The sequence below is a fragment of the Rousettus aegyptiacus genome, unplaced genomic scaffold (genome assembly GCF_014176215.1).
Source record: "Rousettus aegyptiacus isolate mRouAeg1 unplaced genomic scaffold, mRouAeg1.p scaffold_m13_p_10, whole genome shotgun sequence".
NCBI classification, from domain to species: Eukaryota; Metazoa; Chordata; class Mammalia; order Chiroptera; family Pteropodidae; genus Rousettus; species Rousettus aegyptiacus.
Genome location: NW_023416285.1, coordinates 13,854,264 through 13,877,838, shown reverse-complemented (window position 1 = coordinate 13,877,838; position 23,575 = coordinate 13,854,264). Strand labels below are relative to the sequence as shown.

Here is a 23,575-nt window from a genome sequence, read left to right as displayed (position 1 = left end):
CACTACAGTTGACCTACCCAAGCACTAAGGTCGACTCTTCCGCTCTCTGTACTAGACCCTAATGCGGCAGCCACTCCAGGACATTTCCTCAGCAATTCATCCCTGCACCAAAATTTCCCTCTCTATTGGATCATTTCTCTCACCCTCCTTACCCAATCCATCAGCAAATTGTATAGATCTGCCTTAAATATCCAGAATCCAACCACCTCACCGTCTCCATTCTTCCATGTGAATCAAGTCACTATCCACTCTCACCTACGTTATTATAAGTCTCTGAATGGTCTCCCTCTTTCACACATGCCCTCTCTACACTCAACAGAGAAGTTGTAGTAATCCTTTTATTTCTTTATTTATTTTAAGGAAAGGCAACCCTTGGTTGACCTCACAGATTACAAGGACCTTGTCATTTTACAATTCCTTTTTTTAAATTTTTTTTTTTTAGTTTTTACGCCTACAGTACCTGGTCTTCTTAGGTGGTCTCCCACCCAAGTACTAACCAGGACCAACCCTGCTTAGCTTCCAAGATCAGAGGGAATCAGGCTTGTTCAAGGTGGCATGGCTTTAGACTATAGTAATCCTTTTAAAGTAAATCAGATTATCACTCCTTTGTACAAAACAGTCCAGTGGTTTCCTGTTTCCCTCAAAGAAAAAGTCCAAGTCCTCAGAATGGCCTTAAGACCCTACCCAATCTCCCCTAACCTACACTTTTTCTTTTAAGCACTTATCACCTAACATATAACTTATTTTGTGAGCTCCAGGAAGACAGGATTTCTCTCATTGCTGTGTGCCCAGAACTTTTACAGTTCTTGAAACATAAGACACGTGATACACTCTTGCAGAATGAATTAATAATTAATAATTTAAAGTGGTAGGCAAGCCAAAAAGTACTTTTGAAGGTATTTAAATGCTATTACATGCACTCAATATTACAAAAATTCAAAACATACTTTCCTTAACTAAAAATTTGCCTTAATTCAGACAGAAATAAAACTGTTATTTACTAATTTTTAAAAGTTGGTGCTAAGAAAAAAAAAACTACAAAAAGGGCTATTAGGCGTATTTCATATTTAATCTACTTAAAAATATAAATAATCCAAGTATTTTAGTCAAGTCTATACGATCGATACACTAATTCAAAGTAATTCTTATCTATCTCATGAAAATTCTTAAAAATGAAGAAACTGTTCTGTTCACTGTATATCTCCAGCACCTGGAAGAGGGTGGTACTTAATAAATAGTGAACTGAATAAATATATATTTACATGCTAGAATCTGCCAGTAATCATTATCATTAGTCAAATGATATTTCTTATAGGTCATGGCTCTGAACAAGAAAAGACCTGAAAAGTTATTTCGACCATGCGCCCAGTAGTGGTGTGCTTTCCCTAAGATATCACCAGTAGGTGGTCTTTGGGACAATGTTTAAATACTTTGAAAGATCACTCACTCCTTGTTTCATGCTCCTCCTGTTTGCTTGAAAACACACACAAACGTCTTCCTTTTCCAGAAGTCTCCTGTAGTTTCACCCAATGTCCTAGACATGTCATCTAGAGCACAACCAAAGCATTATCTACTCCTTTCTTCCCAGGGATGGCCCTTCAAATAACCTGAGTTGCCCTCTCATTTCATGCCTGTTTTTCAACGTGCTTTCTTTCAAGTCTCTAGAATTGAGTGACCCACTGCAGAGAAAAAAGACATCTCTTAGCCTTGACACCACACTGAAACAAGCAGCACACTAGTAGTATATTAGCTGTTTAGGAGTCCTGTCATACTTTTAATTCATATTGAAAAGGCTAAGCTCTCAGACCGCTCTCAATCCCTCCCAACCTGTACTTGAGTTTCTTTTGGAAACTACGTGCAGACTCTGACATTCTTACTATTAAATGTTATCAAATTGCTTTATAGGTTAAGCTTTAGGAATTCTTCATAGAACCTACCTTTGTTGCTCTCATGGAGCCCATGAACATACTGTCCCTTATTTTGGATAAATGAGATAATCTCACCGCTGAAAATGGGCATTCTCTGAGGTGGCCTGGATTCACCATCACAATCTAGAAAGGCACTTAAAAGACAACTGGTCTTACTATCTAATTACTGCCAGAAGAAAAGGCTATATGTCAATTATTCTAAAATCAAAGTCATTGTTTTTTAGTATAATTTTTCTTTGATTCACAACTCACATTCTACAACTCTCTTCATTTTAGTTAGTTAAACGTACATTGGGCAATGAACTTAACTTGCAGGACACCCCCAAAAGTTACGCTGCTTTCAAACTACATGTGCTATGGAGATCTGAAGGTTTATCGTTGTTGTTTGGTTTGATTTTTAAGAGCCAAGGGGGCATGATTAGCTACATTTTCTTAAAATTTTTTCAGTCAAAATTACTAACTCCCCTTTTAAAGAATAAACTATGGGGTTTTAATTGGTCTATCAAAGAATATTCAAATTTTCTGAGAATCTCAATTCTACCCCTGTGTACTCCCTTGGGTCTCCCTAAGATGATGCAGTGGCTTTCTAGGGAAGTTCCGGTCCTGTTTAAGCTTCTCACTTTTCACAAGATGTCCAGCCCACCCTCTGAAACGCTGCCCCTGCTTTCCCAGGTAGATGCCAAGCTGTCGTCCCATGCATGGCTAATGCTTATTCATCCTTCGACTCTATCTGATCACCAGTAATGCTCTATAACAAAAACGGTCTAAGTTCCAAGAGGGCGGAGATCTTTATTTTGTTCTCTGATATATTCTAACTGCCTAAAACTGCCTGGCACATGGCAGACTCTCAAGAAATTTGAGTTAACAAACTACCCCCTTAACTACAATTAAGGGTTATTATTTAGTAAATAGAAATTGAAATAAAATATGAGAACCCATTGTATAACTTTTTATAGTTAGTTTTAGGTACGCATGCATGGTAACTTACCGAGTTCTCATTTTAATAAATGAACTCTCCTTCACTCGATGGGACTGTATCTTACCCACTAAACAGAACATTTTCTATACACGTACAAAAAAAAAAAATAGCTGGCTCACAAGTTCGGTGACTTGAACCCTGCCTCAATGCTACTCATCCTTCAGGTCTCAAATTAGATGCCACTTCTGCTAGGTCTTCCCTGGCACCTAAATCTGGGCATGGCTCAATAGAACCCCAGCTTGTCACATCTAGGCACTTATTTAATCTGCTAGAATTGTTTGTTTTAAGTGACCAATTCTTCCACTAGGCTATCGAGCTATGTGGGGTAAAGCTGGTGACCAGACATCTCATTTCATAACTGGTCCTCACCATTTCCCCAAGGCCCCCATTTCCACTGGCAACCAGTGGACGCTCAAATATTTCATGAATGCCATTATCTCCGCAATAGATGGAAAATACAGAAAAGGTATATTCCAATTACAGAGGACTGTCAAGACATACACGGCACTTGTTCTTCTACTACTTTCCTCTAAATCAAGCCGGATTATCAGCGTCTTCAATGTAGATCCAGCAATACTTCTATTGAAATGGGCTTCGGGGAAGTTAGAAGAATATTGCCAAATTAATCATTTTTATTACAAAGATATTATTCAGCATACGGCCTTCTCTCCAAGAGAATACACGACAGGTTATCCTTTCTCAGTTGTTTTGGTTCAAATAATCAGCTCGTTTTAACTTTATGGACACAACGATTGTGTTTTTCTCAATTTGATGGCTCAGAAATCTTAAAAGTCGAATTTGTGTGCTGCCTTCATCAGGTGTCTAATGTGCATTTTGTGTACTTATTCCAGGCTCCATCTCACGTTATTTCATAATCCTTATTTCTCATTTTCATCTTCTCTCCTTACTTTTAAATGATTTTGTTTCTACATTTATAAGCCAATATCATTGAACGGCTTATGAATACACACTTCCTTTTACTTTGGCAGCTCTTCGTGAACAGTAACATTATTCTCTAATTTTTAGGCTCTCCAACAAAATTGATAAGCGCTCTTGGTTTGTATTAACTGGGTTCTTGGAGCAGTCACTTCACTTCTCTATGCTTCCTTAAAATGAGAATAAAAAATAGTACTCACTTCATAGGGTTGGTTATGATTAATATATGTGAAGCACACAGCTATTCTCTGCATGTACTGTTATGTAGGTATAGCTATTATTATCTTTATTACTCTCCAATTCACTGATTAAAATGACAAAACAAGAAATGCCACTAATCCTACTCTGACTTTGATCCAATAACACTACGGTTTATGCTGATTCTCGGCTGTCAAATGCCTTGTTAAAGATCACAGACATATGACATTATTCCACTGGCTAACGTACATAAATTACATAAACAAAAGTCATAAATGATGTTAATCTAAAGGCAATAATTTCTTGGAACTAGAGAGTTGGCTTCATGGAAATTGGATGGTAAGGACAAAGGAAGTTAAATGGACTCACTGAAAAATAAGTAAACCTAAAACTATAGTTAAATTACTCAATCATAAACTTTTAGGAGGCTGGTGTGAAATTTTTAAAATAGTTTTTACAATTCAAAACTTTTAAAATCCATTCAAAACAAGACCTCTATAATTAATAGCCAAACGTAACAATTATTTTATAATACTTAGGGATCTACAGCAGGACAAGAAGGAAGTAGAATTAGGCTCAGTCCTGGCTTTACCACTTCCTGGATACTGGACTTTGGCTGACTTAAGTTCTATAACTACCAGTCATTACAGTTTTATTCATTTTCAATCCTCACAAGGATGAGGGTGGATAACAATTAACTTGCTGTACTGTTGTGAGAATCAGTGAAAAATACAAAAAAATAAATATCTTAAACTATAAACTGTGATATTATTATGATTACAAAAATATGAATTCTCTTTAATAATCCATTTGTATTCTGAATATCATGTCCCCATCTTTACTTTTTCTAGCCTTAATATTGTTTACAAAACCTCACTTTCACAGATAAATATACTCGCACGGTTTTAGGCTCTTTAAAAATATATAGCTACACAGGTAACCTTGAGGTAGAAAAGGGCAAACTAGCCACACTGATCTTAGTTACTTCACAGCCTGAATTCCAGGTTATAACCAAATTATCAATGTAGTTAGGTGATTATGGGTCCATTTGTGATCTGGTTCCAACTTGTTTGTTTTGTTAAATGTACTGTCCGTCCGTGTATCCATTAGCTATCATAGTGGTTGCTGATCTGCATGTCTTGACTGGTTTACTAAAGTTTTTGTGAAACACTTGCATTGGAAAGTCTGTTTCCTTTAGGCCTCTCTTATTTATTCCAGAACATGTCTGACTGTAAAGTTAAGTTACTTGTATAACCTATTCAACTTAAAACTCTTTAGAACTGTAGAAGGATCCACGTATTAGTGTATGAGTAAGAGCACATGTAAAATCGAATGGCTCCAGAAATACTAAGCAGCATTCATGAAAACTACATTTTCTGTGGCTTTTCTTTAAGCTGTCACTTTCCGTGATACTCCAGGCACAGTGCACACACCATCTCATGTAAACCTTCCCAGCCACCAGCAATTAGATGCTAATCATCACAATTTTGCAAACTAGCCTGTTTCATCTCTAGCTAAGTAGCTCTAACAGGTCTACTCTATTTTGCTATCAAATTAGCCTAACTCCAGTCGACAAGCCAAAAAACTCGCTTTATTAACAAATATCCACGCCTGCAGTAGAATGCCTAAATTTTACTTTCAACATCATTTCAACTACCCTCTCTTTTATTTGAGGTTATCAGTCTGCTCAATAATGAAAAAGTGTTGTGTTTTGTTTTGTTTTAAGTATAAGAATAGAAATGAGTCGAGGAAAAAAAAAAACCTTTGCAAGAGAGAAGACAGGTACAGAAATTCAACTGCCTCTGCCTCCTCTGGCTAACGTCACAATTACATTTGATAGCATAAGTTTTTGAAACGTCCCACGGGGAAATGGGATATTCTTGCTGCATATCTCCTTGTAAATTCGCAACTCGAGGCACTTTGATAGTTCGGGGTTCTTAATCCAAAACGCAAGTTAAAACTTAAGCAAGCAACTAAGTCATTTTACAGGGTTAAGTTTTCTTCGGTGTCTGATTCCAAAAGTTTAGGCTCATTCTTAGAGGAGGCCTCAAGGTTCAGGCTTGGGTGAAGTAGCCTAGAACCCCTGGACAACGTGAGAGTAAACGCGGGGACAGGAGAGAAAGGCAAGGTGTAAAGGTGTGTCAGCTTGACTGGCGGCTGGCCCCCCGGCCTGTGCTCCGGAGGGGATCCTGGCGCACTGCCTTTGCTGCGAGGCAAGTGCCAGACACGAGACGGAGCAGGGACAGGGCGGGAGCCCGGAGCGGGGACTCAATGAGAAGCCGGAATGGGGAGGCCGAGCGGCGGCAGGGGCGGCAGGCGCTCTGGGAAGGGCGCGGGGAGAAGGGGAGAGCCGGGTCGCACCTGAACCCACCGCGCGGTTCCAGTCCAGGTCGGCGGGCGAGCTCTGAGGGAGCCCCACGCCCCGGGAGGGGCAGCGGGGCGCGTCCCCGGGCCGGAGCGGCTGTTCCGTGTCGCCAGCAGAGGCTGCGCCCTCCTCCCGCGGAGCCTCCGCCAGCCTCACGGCGGAGCCCGGCGCGCCCTTCCGCGGCGGGGCCCAGGCGATCCGCGGCAGCAGCGGCTCCCGCTCCTCGTCCTCCTCCGCGCCCGAGCTCCCGCCGCTCGCGGCCGCCAGCTGCCCGGGCTCGGAGGCCTCCGCCATGGCCTCCCTCTCTTGCTTTCCGGGCTCAGACCGGCTCAGAGGGGCGCGGTGCCCGGGCCTGGCCTCGCCATCGCGGGGACTGCAGCAGCTGGGAGTGTGGAGGACACCTCACAAGCGTGCTGGCCCGCTCCGCGCCCGCCCAGCGGTTGCCCCGCCCGGCCGCCGGCCGCACCCCACCTCGCGCCGCCCGCGCCCCGCCTCGCGCCGCCCTGCGCCTGCGCGAAGGGCCGGGCCGGCGGTGGGCGGGGCGCGGGGCCGCCACCTGCCTCCGAGAGCCGGGAAGATGCGGGGCGTTGGGCCGGAGGCTGACGTTGCTCCTCGTGGCGCACAGGCGTAGGAGTTACCTTGATTTCCTCTAAGTGCCCTTCTCTGACCTCAGAATTCTGTCAGCATTAACCGCACTCTATACCTATACATTTCTTTATATGACTAATATTTATTTCCCCTGGAAAAGTTCATACGAGTAGTGATCTATTTTTTTTTTCAGACGTTCCCGATATTGGTAGTTTGTATTTTTTTTCTTCTGCTAGTCTATCAAACTGAATCTTTTCAAGACGCTTTCTCCTTGATTATATTGCTCTTTATCGTTTCTTTCATCTCATTAATTGGGATTTGATTTCCTCTTATCTAGTTGCTGGGAGTAAAAGACTACATTATTGATACTGGACCTTTCTGTTTTTAATTTTTTTAACATAAGCTTTCTATTTTTAAAATAAAGCTGTGCATTTCCCAAACATTCCTTATCTGCATTCTGCAATTTCTGATGTTACGCTTTCATTTTCATTCAGTTCAAAATCGTTTTTTATTTCCCTTATGAGTTGTTCTTTGACGCACTTCTTTGAAGTCTGTTGTTTAATTTCCGAACACTTAGGGGCCTTTCTACATATTATTCTTGGTTTCTAATTTAATTCTGTCGTGGCCAGACAAGTTACACTAAGATTTCGAACTTTTGAAATCTATTAAGACTTAATAACTTTGCATATTATTTACCTTGGTGAACATTCTGAGTGTGCTTTAAAAAAGAATGTGCATTCTGCAGATGACTGGTTCCATAATTGTCAATTGTTTTTATAAGTATCAATTCAGTTAAGTATTGATAATGTTGTTTAAATCACATATATACTTACGGATTTTTAAATTTAATTGTTCTATTGTTCACTGAGAGTAGGGTACTACAATTTAACTGTGATTGTGGATCTGTCTATTTCTTTGGTGAGTTTTTTGCTTTGTGTATTGTGAAGTTTTTATTAGGTGCATAAACAGGATTTTTATGTCTTCCTGATGATTTGACCATTTCCTCTTTCTTTCTTTTTCTTTCATTGTTTCTTTCTTTCCAATTTCTCCAGGGTAAGGAATGTTTCGGAAGTATTCAGGCGGACTTTGGGCGGAAATTAAGTGCAGGAGTGCATACAAACACCCCTCCTTTTTCCTTCATTCCTTCATTTCCTTGCCTTCCTACCTCCTCCCTTCCTTCCTTCCTTCCTTCCTTCCTTCCTTCCTTCCTTCCTTCCTTCCTTCCTTCCTTTCCTGGTGAACTCTCCCTCTTTATCTCTCTTAATACCCCAGGCTTAAAGTCTATATTGTTTGATATTGATGTAACCACTCCACCTTTCTTAGGCTGCCTGCTTGCCCGGTAAATCCTTTCTCATCTTTTTCCTTTCAATCTATTTGTGGCTTTATATTTAATATGTATGTATATCTTGTAGATAGCTTAGAGTTGGTTTTTAAAAAATCCAGTCTGATAATTTCTGCTTTTTAATTGGAGTTTTTAGTCCATTTATATTTAATGTAACATTAATGTGGTTGGATTTATGATTATATCATTATGCAATTTGTATTCTATTTGTCTCACCCCTTTTTTGTTCTTCTGTTCCCTCTTTCCTGCTTTCTTTTCAGTTAATCAATCTCTTGATGTTTCATCTTAATTCCTCTATTAACCTTCTGCTAAAACTCTTTACACTAATTTTTAGTGCTTACTCTGTCATTCACTGTATATATCCTCAAATTATCTCAATTTTCTTAGACCTCATATTATAGTACCTAAGGTCAGATGTAAGAATCTTGCAAAAATGTAATTTTTTATCTCATTATTGTTGTAATATTTTAGACCCACATATGTTTAAATACAGTGAATAATTTTTGCCTTAAACAATTATGTCTTTAAAATAAATTAAAAAACAATGTATAGTCATTTATATTTATCCACATATTTACAATTCCAGGGTTCCTCAGTCCTTCCTATAGATTTGACTTTCCACCTAGTACCCTTTCCCTTCTGAGTGAAGAAATTTTTTGAAAGGATTTCTTGTAATGCAGATCTGCTGGGGATAAATCCTAAGTTTTTATTTATCTGAAATTATCTTTATTTCACCATTATTTTCATAGGATATTTTTTTCTGGATATAGAATTCTGGATTGATGGTAACCCCCTTCCTCACTCTAAGTTCAACTCTAAAAAATATAATTCTCTTGTCCTCAAACCATCATTGTTTTTTTAATCATATCCCTTCACCCACCCACCTAATTTGGATTATATCATTTTCCCTAACTGCCTTTAAGATTTTCTCTTTATCTTTGGTTTTCAATAGTTTGATCATGATATTCTTGGTATGAATTTCTTTTTACATATCCAGCTTGAGTTTCGCCAGGCTCCTTGAATAAACAAGTAAACAGGCAGTTACAATACGGAATGCTGGGAGCTATGTACAGAAAGTACAGGTTTCTATGAGAAAGTAGGAAAGGGGATTAAGAAAGAGAATATAGGGGTAGGGGTGAGACTTGGCTGATGTAAAATCTCACCTGAAATTTCTGACCTTTTTTTTTTTTTTTCAACAATCCAGCTGTTGCTTTTTGCTGGACAAATAGAAAGTCAAGGAAAGCCTCACAGGGCAGATGACATTTAAGTGGAGACTTGAGTGACGAGTTGTTGATCGAAAGAATGTAGGAAAGAGCAATCCTGGCAGAGGAGACAGCTTGAGCAAGGGCCCTACAGAGTGCTAGGAGCTCGTTAGACATTGGAGATCTCCGTGGCGCACAGAGTGGAGGAGGCGTGAAGGTGGTAAGAGGAAGAAGCACAACATTGGGTCCAAAAAGTGGTCCAGGGCCTCACTGTGTTGCCTTTCAGTACGAATCTCATGCCAAGATGTTCATCCCTTTTGCTGATGGGCCTGATCACCCCTCCTTTCTCCATCTAAAATCCACAGGGTAGTCAATGACAAAATGTATTAGAGATTTAGGGGACTTATGAGGCTCGGCTGTATGAGTTAGAGTTTGGATTTAAATTAGAAATTCACTGTGTCCATAGCCTTCCCAAAAGGATAAGAAGTTTTGTTTAAAGAGACATTTTAAACAAATATTTGATTCCTCTAATAAATCAACTCAATACACAACTGCATAACACTGTTGAAGATGAATCTTAATCTTAGATGCATATCCATGCACTGAATGTTTTTGAAAATATACACAGAAAAGTGATAATAGCCATTGCCTTTGGAGAGGGAATAAGAGATTAGAAATTGGGGCAGGCATGAGATCTGCTTTACTCTCTATACAAATGCCGGAACCACAGGGTGGCTTATGGAGACTGGTTGGGCTCCATCTACAAACCTGCTCCCTCAAAGGCATCACAAATGAACATATAATCTAAGTAGAAAACCATGCTGACTCAGCAAACATGGACCCAATAAATTTTCCTAGCTCCTCCATTCATTAATTTAACAAATAAATTTTGTCAGGTTCTGTTCTAGTGCTGGGGGGAGGGGAGTAAACACATCTCTGTTTTCATGAATCTCTCATGCTCATAGGGGAGACAATAAAAAGTAATCAACAGAATATCGGAATGTGAAATGATAACAAATGCTATGAAAAAGAATAATACAGGGTGAGGAGCACAGAACGATCGTGATGTGAATGGGTGGACATTATTTTATGTACAGGTGGTTGCAGTGAGCTGAAAGGTGGTTCTTCCAAAAAATATGTCCATGTCAAATCTCCAGAATCTGTGAATATTATCTTATTTGGAAAAAGAGGTCTTTGCAGATGAAATTGAATTGAGGGTCTTGGGATGAGATCATCCCAGATTATCTTGGTTGGTCCTAAGTCCAATGACAAGCATCCTTATAAAAGAAAGGCAGAGAGAGGTTTGAGACAGATGGAAGAGAGAACACGTAGAGAGGCAGATGTGAAGATAAGGCACAGATTAAAATGGTGTGGGCACAAGCGAGGAAGCCAAGGAATGCTGAAAGCCGCAAGAAACTAATGTAATAGTCAAACACTCAATGAAAGAATTGACAGAATTGAGGGTGATAGTGGTGGCTCTTGTGCTATCTGGGAGAAGAATATTCCAAATACATGGCTACCTCTAAACCCCTTCCATCTGGAAATTCTGGAGCTTCTACTCCTGTATATATTTTTGAGCCGTTTGAATTTTTTTAACCAAAAAATTACATTAAAAGTGATTTTTAGTGCATTACAAGATGTTTATAGCAATGGAAATAAGAAACAAGAACTACTTGACTTAGGCAAAAGTCTTAATTAAAAGTAGCTATTTTTAAGATTATGTTTCAACTGATATGCAATCAGTAAGCAGGGAAAACAGAGAACACTAGCCTTTGGGTAAATCTGACAATAGCCACTCAATAATCTGTATTGGCTTTGTTTAGCTAGCTGCAGTGGACTTCTGCTCATGGGAATCTATTATTACCTTGAGAAAATACAGAGATCCTCTAGATAAGCCCTAAATCTTTGCATTCTGCTCCATTTAAATGTTCACATATATATGTTGTGATTTGAATACAGATATATTTAGGAAAAACTTAATTCCCACTTTTTCAGTCATTTCCAAAACTTATCTACTTATGCTAATACTGGGCCTTGCTTTAAGCAGAGTCTGTGCCCCAAACTTAAATGCAAATAAAACGCACGTGAAGGAAATGCTGCTTTAGTGCAGTAACAATGAGGGCTACAGTTTATGGAGAGCCAGGTGCCATTCCACGTGCTTTGAGTTTATTAGCATATCCAACTTCACAACAAGCCATTGAGACAGGGTTCTTATCCTCTCTTTATACATGAGGAAACTAAAGCACATAGAAGTTAAGTAACTTGTCCCAGATCACCCAGATATAAACAGATATAAGTGGCAGAGTTAGTGCTGGAAGGCAGGTGGTCTGGCTCCATTCTCTTAGCCATTGTATTATGCAGCTTCTCTTAGGAAACCAATAGAGAAGGTTCTTTCTAAATCACAGTTCCAATCATTGTCACTAACTTCTAATGTTAACCTATTGCTTACCAAAAAACAAAAAGAAACCTAAAAATGTACGTGGCATGTAATGCTTCCCACAGACTGGGCTCTAACCTCTAACATAAACCTATGGTTCACCTCATCTCGGCTGCCGCCTCCTGGAACTTCTCCCTACATCGAGAAACAGTTATTTCATGCTTCTGTGTCTTCATTCTTGGCAGGATATCCTTCTCCTCTTCTTGACTTGACCAACATCTACCCAGCCCACAATCCTAGTTTAATGTCAATTCCTTTTGAATACTGTCCTCAGTAGAAATTGTCATGTCTCTGTCCCGGGTTCTCCCCAAGTCCTTGCTCTGACCTCAGATGGAGCCCTCTCCCACTGAAATTTATGTCCCTACTCAAAAATGCCATGAAACTATGAGCCCCTCAAAGGAGAGATGTCATGTTCTCTTCTCTGCATTTCTCTCTCCTTCCAACTCCTAGAAGAGTGACTAGAAGAGTGTGTGCTTGACAAAAGTTTTATGAATTCACAAACAAATGAAAGAATGGGTAAAATTATGCTTAAAGGAGTTTTAGAAATAAATTTTGTAGTGAAAACCATCAACCTCCAACTTCTCTTTGGTAGCACTGATATTTGCTCCCCGAATATCACCAAGACGACCTATGTGGAAGTCCCCATGAGCATATCCTGGTTTGATGTTCTACTAGGAGGGCTCAGAATATAGAATATAGTCATATCTGGGACTCAGAATATAGTGAAAAGATGCAAAGCAGAATTGGCAAAGGGAAAAGATACATAAGATGAAGTCGAGAGCAAACCAGCTGCCTGCTGCTAAGAGCCCTCTCCCAGTGGAGTCGCACAGGACGCTTTTACCTTCCCAAACTACGGGTTGTGACAACACATCTGAATTGTCTACCAGGGAACCTCGTGAGAGGTTCAATGCCTGGATTGCATTAGTCAGGGCTCTCTAAAGAAACAGAAGCAATAGGATAGAGAATAATTATTTTTAGGAAATGGCTCATGCCATTGTCGGGGTTGACAAGTTCAAAATTTGTTGAGCAGGGCAGCATGCTGGAAACTCAGGCAAAAGTTGATGCTGTAGTCTGGAATTTCTCCTCCCGGGGACCTTAGTCTTTGCTCTATAGCCTTCAACTGATTGGGTGAGGCCTACACACATAATTGGGAGTCGTCTTCTTTTAAAGTTAACTGATTATCGAAGTTGACCACATCTCCAAAATATCTTCAGAGCAACACCGAGATTAGTGTTTGATTAAATAACTGGGCATTATAACTTAACCAAGCAGGCACATTAAACTAACCATCACACAGACTATTTCTTTTCTTCCCCTGTCTAGTCAGAACACGCCCACCCCTCATCCAGGTCACAGTGTTCCCAAGAAGGTTTCTGGGGACCTCCAACCAGATTAGGTGCCCTTCTTCATTAACTCCAATCAACTAAACATAGTTAGAGACTAAGCATAGCACTAACATTATACAATTCTGTAATAACATGTTTACCTGTTTACCAACTAGAATATAAACCCGAGGAGCAAAAACTGTGCTCAGTTCACTGTTATGCCCATCAGCCAGCACAGAACTTGCCACATACCAGATATGCATTCTATAGTTACCAAGTGAACACACCTGCTCCAATTCCATTTTATGGTTGAAGTAATAGGTTTAGAGATAATAAGCCCCTTATATGCAGATTAGTATTAGTGCTGGATTAGAAATCAAGGCTTCTGCCTATAACCTCAGGCTTCTCTTCATTTTGCTCCTCCTCTTTGGACAGGAAGGTTAAGATCCACCAGACGTTTAGTTTTTAGAGAGAGAGTGTGTGTGTGCATTCAGCTCTTTTGTATTAATAAACAGAGGCAGACTCAGGTTCCTCCAATAGGGTTTCGTGGGTTTTTTTAAGAATACACATGATGATAGGAAGCTCATGTGACAGGAACCGCCCTCCTGCAGAGTCTGTGGGAACCCTGACCAGGCATTGGGTTCTTTCCTTGACCCTCAGCAGCCAGCAGTCACCAATGCCCTGCCATCCTGCTGACTCGGCTCTGCCCATCTCTTCTGCTCTTCTCCTGCTACTACCCGCCAATGACGCCTTGCCTTGTTCATGCCTTTCTGACTGCTTATGAGTAATACGGGTTCACTCATGCTTTCTCTTCCAAAATGTTAAGTGTCTCTTCCTGCCACCCAACTGACTCTCCATATTTTCCAAATCCAACTTCTGACCAAGGCGCTCTGGTCGGCTTCTTTAGTTACTATCTTTCCTGTTTGGATAGAGCGTTTTATGCCTTTTTGTTTATTTGTTTTGTTTTTATTTAATACACCCTTTTTTTTTTTTAGAGAAGTTTGAGGTTCACAGCAAAATTGATTAGAAGGCACAACGATTTCTTATATACTCCCTGTCCCTACGCATGCACAGGCTCCCCACTATCAACATCTGGCACCAGAGTGGTACATTTGTACAATCCATGAACCTACACTGCCATGTCATCATCACCCGAAGTCCATAGTTTACATTAGGGTTCATTCTTGGTGTAATACATTCTGTGGGCTTGGATGAATGTATAAGGACACGCATCCATAATTATGGTATCATACAGAGTGTTTTCACTGCCCTAAAAATCCTCCGTGCTCCATCTATTCGTCCCTTCTTCCTCCCTAAAGCCTGGTGACCACCGATCTTTTCTTGTCTGCGTAGTTTTGTTTTGTTTTGTTTTGTTTTTGTCTTTTCCAGAATGTCATATAATTGGAATCCTATAGTATAGTAGCCTTTTCCAATTTCGTGCCTGGTTTTCATGTCTTCACAGGTTAGCCCATGGACTGGCTGTTCTTACGTCCCATTGGCCGTGATGGAGGGAGTCAGGAGGCAGACAGAGCACATGGAATAGAATATTCCAGAGACTGTGGGGGAGGCACTTATTTTCTTTTCCGGTCTCTAAGAGTGACACAGGTACCATCATTGACCTGTCCAAGATGCAGATAAAAGATGACCAGGGTTTTTGGATAATAGTCAAAAGTGTTATCTTATGGCAAGGTACAGTCATATTTTAAAGAGGCTCAGGCTTCTTCATTTGTGGCATAGGATGGCTCTAGATTTTCCTTTTCAGGTTAAGAGCCCGGGAGTAAAAATATGCTAGGGGTGGTGTAAAGAAAATGGGGGAAAAAAGAATGATAGAAAGAAGTAAAATAACCCTGAGATTATAACAGTATTTGACTTGGACAATAACAAGTGAATTTAAATGAAGCTAGATCTCAAAGTGATTTCTATGAAAACAGACAACTAAGTTTTATTTTTCTTCCTTCCTTTTTTAAAAAAAGATTTTAATGTAATCTGGTAGGGTAGAAGAAAATAACTCAATGTTCTGAAAATAAATTTCCCAGTGGAGGCTATTACAGCAGCCCTCTTGTTTCCTGTCATACTCTGAATCAGTTACAAGGACAAACTCTATTTGTTTGGGTACATTAATTTTGCTCAATGGCCTTTCTATAAAATGAGCATCAAATTGATGGGACCGGACTTCAGCAAAGAAGAAGTTCCAATTTTCTCTGGATGGATTGTTCTGGACGTGCAGCGGAAAATTATTATTAATAGCAATTCATGTTTACTATCCAGTGAGCACGAGAAAAAGATGGAGTTTAGAAATGCAGCTGTATCCAACTAAGTACTGAGCATCATAGGACAAATTACTAAAAAGTGATGACCTAACTTTGGCTCCTGTGTGGCTAGTCTATTTGGGCCACATATGGTGTGTTGGACCACAGGTTTTCTCTGATTGTGCCTGGATTCAGGAACTTCAGGGAAGCAAGATAGATTTTTGATATGATCTGGTCATTTGAGTTGTCATCTTGCAGGTACAATGTGGTGCTTGTGGCCTGACTGTATCCATGTGTTTATTTTAATCATTCAACTGGGCACATAGAAAGGATCTGAACAGACATGTTCCCTTCCTTCAAGGGAACCCTAGTGATTAAAACTGGTTTCATAGGTCTTCCTAATTCTGACTCGGCCTTCAAAGGTCAAACCAAAACGAAGGCATATGGTGGCTCCAGTCCTTTTGGGGTTAAAGGGCTGGAAGATAAAATATGCTGGAAGGGGGTAAAGGAAGGAAATAGAAAGAAATAAAATAACTTCATTTCCTAAGGTTAAGCAGAACCCAGCTAGTCCCTGTGGTTAGCGGGACACGGAGAGTTGCTGTAATGCTTATTTCTCATGAAGGTAGATGCCTTTGTCATTTGCATTTTGTGTGCTAAGCTCATTCCTGAGTTCATTTCTCTTTCTCTTCTGTGGAAATAAATGAAGACCAACCAAATGAGAACAGGCGAGGTGTCTTTATTTAGAGTTTGCTATAGTAAGGGAATCAGCCACCATTACTTGTGTTTTGGCAGAGACTCAAAGGCAGGCAGAGCAGTGAGAAACTTTTAGAGTGAAACAAAGGGTGTACACTGATTACAGGCTATTGGCCTGAGGAAGCTGGATGTGGGCTAACTAGAAGTGGGTCATCCTATGTGATCAGTCAGGGATGCATATTGGGCTCTCTCTGGTTGGTCCTAAATTGGAAGTGTGGACAAAAATTAGGGAAGCTCAGCTGTTAACCAAGTCCTGGCTGTTTTAGGCCAATCGCTTCAGAGATTATTGTTTAGCTTCTTGGAATGGTTGATAGAGATAGTGGCCTGCCTTACAGATAGAAGATCAGCTTCCTGGTCTGGTTACTATAGATAAGAGGTTGGTTGCCCAGGTTAGTTGCAGCAGGTTGTGGGTCAAAGTTCTATTTTTATATATAGTCTAGCCATTGTCTATTTGTATATTGTCTCCACTTATTTTATCTAGGGTGCTTCATCGATTTTAACTTCTAAATCGTTTATCTTATACATATCTATTAATAGCCATCAATTCTGCAACTTGCGCTGCATATTTAAAAAAGACTTTTATGTTTTATTTAAAAAAATTTTTTTAATTCAAGAAATGATTTTAATTTTTCCCCCGTCTACCTTTCCCCTCCCCTTAAAAAAGACTTTTAATTACAAAAATAATGCATGTTCATTAAATAAAGTTTTAAAACAGAGCTAAGCAAAAGGAAAACTAATTTTCTAAAGTCCTGCTAACTACGTCCCGACTGACAATTTGTCGCATGTTCTTTCTGTGCATACACATCACTCTAAACCTGCAGCAGTGTGTACGTTCATAACTCTCTTACAGCTGTCCGCATGTGTTTCTCCCATTGGGATTAGACAGAGAGGAGTATTTCTTATCCAACTCTTACGCTCCCAACCTTGCATAGTGCGTTGAACATGGTAGCAATGTTCAATAAGTACTAATTATTTTATATTGAACCATATGAAGTTGCCTTTCCTTATAAGACAAAGGTAACTAAATAGTGGCAGTTTCATGTGGTTAAACCTAGTGGATGGATAGATGAGTAGATGAATGAATGAACAGACAATGGATAGATGAATTATAATGACTTTTACCATTGTCGGTCCTGTTCCACATAACTAATGATTTAAGCATCAGAATTCCGGATGACTGTGTTGTGGTCTCGACAATGATGGGGGACATTCGGACTTCTGCTCTGAACTTAGTTGTTTCTTCTATTTATTTATGACTGTTATTTAGCCAATTACCAAATGGCAGTGTCAATACTTTCCATCCATATGTGCATTCAACATTTTTATAAGATTGCAATCTCCCTGTCATGAGTAGATGGATCATTTTCATTTTTCAATTATTTGAGCTTCAGTTTAGGACTTTGCTTAATGGTTTTCCAAGACACTGATTAGAGAGGTCTTTTCCTTCCTGATTAAGAGAATGTATGATATCTTCTCTCCAGCTCTTTTATTTGTATTTAGTAATTGTGGATCTAAATATATGACTATGATAATCTGTCATATACTAGATTGTGTGAAGTTTTCAGGAAGCAAAATCATTTTGTTTTCTTAAAAAAAATCATTCCAGAAGGTTGTCATTAGTCAGACTAAGGATTTTAGAAGTAAATCTTAAGTAAATAAATTGTTTTCAATACAACACTGTAATAGCAAATCACTACTGCCAACTCCTTTTCAATATTCCTCTTATAATTTCTGTGTATAATAGCTACAGAAGAATTGCCACATAAATTATCTCTAAGGCTGTTGTCCTTAGGACTTGGTCTTTAAAAACTACAACCAGTTTGTAAGTTAGTATGGTGGGTAAGAATATAAGGTTGGCTGTCCTGAGTTCTCTTTCCTTCAAGTTCTGTCTCTTACAAGTTCCGTTACCTCACGTATTTATCTTTCCTCTTGGAGTCTCAGTTACCTCCTCTGTAAAATGGTGCTATAGACTAAATGTTTCTGTCCTCTCAAAATTAATATGTTAAATCCTAACCATCAGTGTGACAATATTAGGAAGTGAGTCCTTTGGGAAGTGATTAAGTCATGAGGGTGGAGAACTCATAAATGGAATTATTGCCCTTATAAATGAGACTCCAGTGAGCCATATGAGGTTACATCGAGAAGACTACTGCCTGTGAAACAGGAAGTGAGCCTTCCTCAGACATTGAATCTGTAGGCACCTTGATCTTGAACTTCCCAGCCTCCAGAAATGCGAGAAATAAATGCTTGTTGTTTATAATCCATTCGGTCTATGGTATTTTATTAAAGCAGCCCAAAAGGACTAAGGCAAATGGAGGTAATGTTATCTTGGAGGATAAAGTCATTCATTCTTTCATTAAATATCCACTTATTTTGTGTCCGGGTCTGTCTTCAGCAGAATTTTGGGTGGCACAATTCCATGCCTAACATATACACAAAATATGTTCACTTTGCTTTCTAGGTTCTGAAGATGCAATGGGAAAAGAGGCAAGCAAGGTTTTCTTTCCAAATCCCTCGTCTTAGTGCAATATCATTGGTGACTCAAAGATATAAACCAGTTCTTGAAACAAGCATGTTGTAGTTGGAAGAAGGTGTAGCTAGGTTCAAGCTTGCTGTTATTCGACCTTAGGAAACTTCTGAACTCTTTCCTCTCAATTCCCTTCTGGGCAAAATGTAAATAATAGTTTCTGCTTACTTATCTCCCGGAAGTATCTAGGCAGTAACATCTCTTTGCAGTTTACATACTCATTATCACAATTCAATGAGATCATCAAATGAGATTATCTCCATGAGTGCTCTATGTAAACTGTAAATACAGAAGTGGTGATTAAAATCTTAAAAGAGAGAACAAAACTCAGGTTGGTTAGAGCAATGTAGTGGGGTTTTTGTTTGTTTGTTTGTTTTTTGCTTTTTTGAAAAGTTAGACAGTTAAATTTCCCCAGAGGAGTTTTAGACTTTTTCCCTACATTTGACATAGAGAATTCATCCACGGTGTCACTCAAAGGCATCATTCTCCACCCTGGTTATTAGCATTAACTGGGGAATATCTTAAAAATACACCTGCCTGGGTTTTTCTCCAAGCACTGAATTCTAATCTCTAGGGGTAGGGCATTACAAAAACTAACCCCAGGTGATTCTGATGTGCAGCCTGCGCTAAGGAGAAGCAGCCCAAAGAAATGCTTTTGTAATCTAACATCTGCGGTTGGGTGGGCGTTGGTAGTTTGCCCGGCTTTCCTCCCACCTTCCAAAGGTGACAGGTCTGGCAAAACTTGAGTGCTTGGGTGGCTGGATAGAGGATCTGCCCTCTGCCCTTAAAATGGCTTTGCCAGCATGTTTCACAGTAGTGATAAAATCACTTTTACAATTGAAGCGCTTCACAGATTACGAAGTGCTTTCAAATGCTTCATTTCATTGAAGTAAGTTTTTTATTCAGATATAAAGAAACGTGCTCATCATAGGACTCTTAGCAAGTATAGAAAAGTGAAAGAAGACATTAAAAAGTCTCCCAAATCCCATTATCTAAAGACAACCATTGTTGACATTTTATAAATCTTTTCCAGTTGTTTTAAATAAATTTTTATCATGAAATTATGCATATTCATTGTAAAAAATCGAATACAGAGTTTATAAAGCACAATATGAAAGTCCCTGTCCTCTCTCTAACTCCTCACACCCTCAACGCCTACATCCATTTTGCCAAATCACATTCTTCAGAGACAGACACTGATGATGATCTACATGCAAATACTTTCAGGCTTTTTCTTTCCATAAGCATAAGTTTGAATTTTTTTGTTTTTGTTTTCCATCGTCTTAGTCGTAAAATTTTGCAATTTTAATTTCATTTTACCCCATTGAACATTATATCATCAGCTTTCTTCAGCATTTTTAATGGCTTTATAATATTCTTTTGAATCTGTATATTACAATTTGCTTAGTTATGTGCTGTTAAATAATTAGGTTGTTTCCACTTTTTCACTATTATAAATTCTGCAATGACTATCTTTGTACATAAAGTCTTTTCTGTCCTACTGAGGCAATTTCTATAGAAAAATCCACACTCCCGGAGAGCATTCCTGGGTCACGTCACCCCCAGAAGATTCCTCATGCTCTTTCCCCCTCAATCACCATCCTTCCCTTCCAGAGGTAACCACTGACTTCTATCACCATGAATTAATTTTTCCTGTTCTTGAACTTTATTTAATGAAATCAAATAGTATGTAGTCTTGTGTAGATTGTGTTTTCTGCTCAACATTATGTCCGTGAGATTCATCTATGCTATTGTGGGTATTGACAGTTTGTTTTTTTTATATTATTGTATAGTATTACGATATATGAATATTCTAACATTTATTTATCCATTCTCCCGTTTATGGACAGTTTGGAGATATTATGAAAGCTTTTCCACATTTCTATGGTGGACACATAACACTCACTTCTTTTGTATATATACCTAGGAGTGGAATTGCTGGGTCATAGAGTAGATGAAGATTTAGCTTTGATAAGTATATTTTTTATTGTCTATGATGACAAATTTTGAAAAGTTAAAATTGTTGATTTATTCATTCAGTAGATGTTTGTTAAGTGCCTAATATGCACCAGGCACTGTTCTAAGTCCTGAGGTAGATGGGTTCCAGGGTTAGTTAAATAATAAGTTCAAGGATGTCCTTAAAGACCACTTTTTCTTTTCACCATCTTTACAGTGTTAGAGTATTTAACTTCATCTTCAGGTTTGTACCCTGATAGTCTCAAGAAGCCTGTCACAACTTCAGGTATTACATCACTATAAGATGTCATCCCAAAACAAAAAGTAAGGGAGAAAGAGTCTTTGTATGTGTGCGTATTTATTTTATTTTATTTATTTATTTATTTATTTTTATTTTTATTTTTCAAGGAGAACCTAAAAAGCCTCCACAGACTTTCCCGTGGGCCACATTGGCTAGGACGGTCCATATGCTCATGCTCTAGCAGTACAGAAGTCCGGGATGACATTTATTTAGCATTTGAAATTTCTTTAATGAGAAGCAAGTTCAACCAGCAAAGAAGAAGAGGGGAAAGAGCTACAGATGAGCAACTTCAGTGTCCGCCAGAGCTATTCTATAGCTGCTTAAACTTGGGTCAAGCCTTTCCCATGGAAAAATGGGGCCAATAACACCTGTTTTAAAGGTTAGGGCCAGTAGCAAATAAAATAAAATAACATGAAATGGGATATGGACATGGTAAGTGCCAAATAAATGTCAGTGTCCTCCCTTTAGATTATTCTTATGCCCATGCCAGTCAATGTTTGCAGAGGGTTTCATCAAGAACCGTTCAAATGAAAGATCCGTCGAGAAAGGCGAAGTGGAGAAACAAAGAGGATGTATTTCATATTATGATATAAATAAATCTAGGTCATTTATAGATTGTATGACTAGAAAAAGTGTAGCTTGTTATTTTAGGATGTGAAAGAGAATGTGGAAATCCGAATCGGTTACGCGGAAATCTATTGCAGTTAACTAAATTTTGTTGCTTCGCAAATTTATGAAAAAAAAAAATGATCAAATATGAAAAAATATGGATACTGGGCTTTAACTGTTTGTTTTAATAGCTCATGAAAATACGCTGGTGCTTTTCATGGCTGTAATGAATTTTAGAGATCCGAGACTTCATTGCAGCTTTCTAGTACGAAATCTTTTCAGCGGAGAGAAAGGTGTCAGCTAGATGGTGGCCATTTCCTCCTCCTGTTGCTATTCGTGCTTTTCTAACATTGCAGGCTGTGAGCATGGGTGGAAGGGGCGATGATTTCAGAAGTGGGTGACTAGGAAATCGGTATGCTCTCCCACGAGCTTCGTTTGCCTTCCTCAAGATTATTCTTATTTCTTGAACACAAACCTTTCTCCCTTCCCACATAGAGCATGTAATTGCTTCTTTGGCATTGGAACTTTAAAGAGGGGGGAGAATATATGAGTTTGATAAAACCTTTGATTTCAATATCAGAATTTCAGCTTAACTGCTTAGCCCAAAAATAGATAGATAGATAGATAGATAGATAGATAGATAGATAGATAGATCGATAGATAGATAAATTGAATGGCTCACATAACAGAAACATCTAGGCCATACTGACCTCAGATACGGCTGGATCCAGGAGCTTGAATATTGTCGAAGGACTGGTTCGCTTGCTTGTGTCTTGCCTGCTTTCCTCTATAGTGGTTCCATTTTCAGATAGGCTGATCTCTAGTGGTGAGAGAGTAGCTGCCAACATTTATCTTCTTAGCAAATCTTGCAGGAAAAAAAACAAAAAACAACATTTCCTCCTCATTAGTTCTAGGGAAAGGTGTCCACTTGGGAGGATGAAGGATAAAAACAGAGCTGATGCTGAAGCAGATGGCAGGCTGGACAATGGTTTATAGTTGCCATCAGATGGGGCAGTGCCTGTGCGGTACCTGCTGTTGACGATTTTGAAGTAAGGAGAAGTGGCAAAGAGTTATCCCTGTGGTACTTTTTATAGCATTTATTTTATTTCGTTAATCTTTATTCTTCCTTGACCTCTGTCTTTGCCCCACCAAAGTTTCAAGAAGTGGTGGAGGGGTGGGGGTGACAAAATTTGATCCTAGTTGGAGGTAATGAGCATGATATAGTTGTAATGATAGTGATTGTGTGTTTGGGGAGTGGGGCCTGGTTATTCCAGTCCCTGTTTGCCGCCATAAATCCCTTTGTTCAAAAACAAAGTAGGAAAAATATTTCGGCTTCACTAGGACAAGTGGCTAATGTGTCATTCACCATTGTATTTTCAGCATACTGCAGCCCAGTGCATGGTACTTCTGAAGTATTTATTAAGCATTATTTGAATGTAGAAAAAAAATAAATTTGAAGGGGTTATAGGATTTTTCTCCCTTTTAGTTGTCTTAAAGAGTATGGGCATATTTTAAGAATGAAAAAGAAAGAGAAAGAGAGAGACAGAGAGACAGAGAGAGAGAGACAGAGACAGAGAGAAAGAGACAGAGAGAGGGAAGGAAGGAAGGAAGGAAGGAAGGAAGGAAGGAAGGAAGGAAGGAAGGAAGGGAGGAAGGGAGGAAGGAAGGAAGGAAGGAAGGAATGCAGGCAAGGAACTAACACCCAGAATAGCCAAAACGATCCTGAAAAAAAAAAAAAAATCGAAGGACTTACCCCTTGTGATTTCAAAATTTACTCTAAAATCCAGACCGTGTAGTACTAACAGGAGGAATACATCAATAGAATAGACCTGAGAATTTGGAAGTAAACCAATTTATAGTCAACTGACTTTTGCCAACGG

At 39.2% G+C, this 23,575-nt stretch overlaps 1 protein-coding gene, 1 long non-coding RNA gene and 1 pseudogene across 4 annotated transcripts in view; all 3 read right to left on the bottom strand.

The window, feature by feature from the left end:
• The window catches only part of PI4K2B (phosphatidylinositol 4-kinase type 2 beta), a 32,119-nt gene extending 25,279 nt beyond the window's left edge, over nt 1-6,840 (bottom strand). For all 3 annotated transcript variants that reach the window (XM_016154811.2, XM_016154813.2, XM_016154812.2), the window contains exon 1: nt 6,403-6,840. In XM_016154811.2, the coding sequence (XP_016010297.2) occupies nt 6,403-6,700 (298 nt within the window). In that variant the 5' untranslated portion in view covers nt 6,701-6,840. The remainder of the gene's footprint in view (nt 1-6,402) is intronic.
• Nucleotides 449-567, bottom strand: LOC118609068 (annotated as a pseudogene).
• Nucleotides 6,841-21,216: 14,376 nt separating the features above from the next.
• Nucleotides 21,217-23,575, bottom strand: part of LOC107515718 — a 33,300-nt gene continuing 30,941 nt past the window's right edge. Inside the window, exon 3 of the long non-coding RNA XR_001598072.2 lies at nt 21,217-22,560. This is a non-coding gene — a long non-coding RNA (uncharacterized LOC107515718). The remainder of the gene's footprint in view (nt 22,561-23,575) is intronic.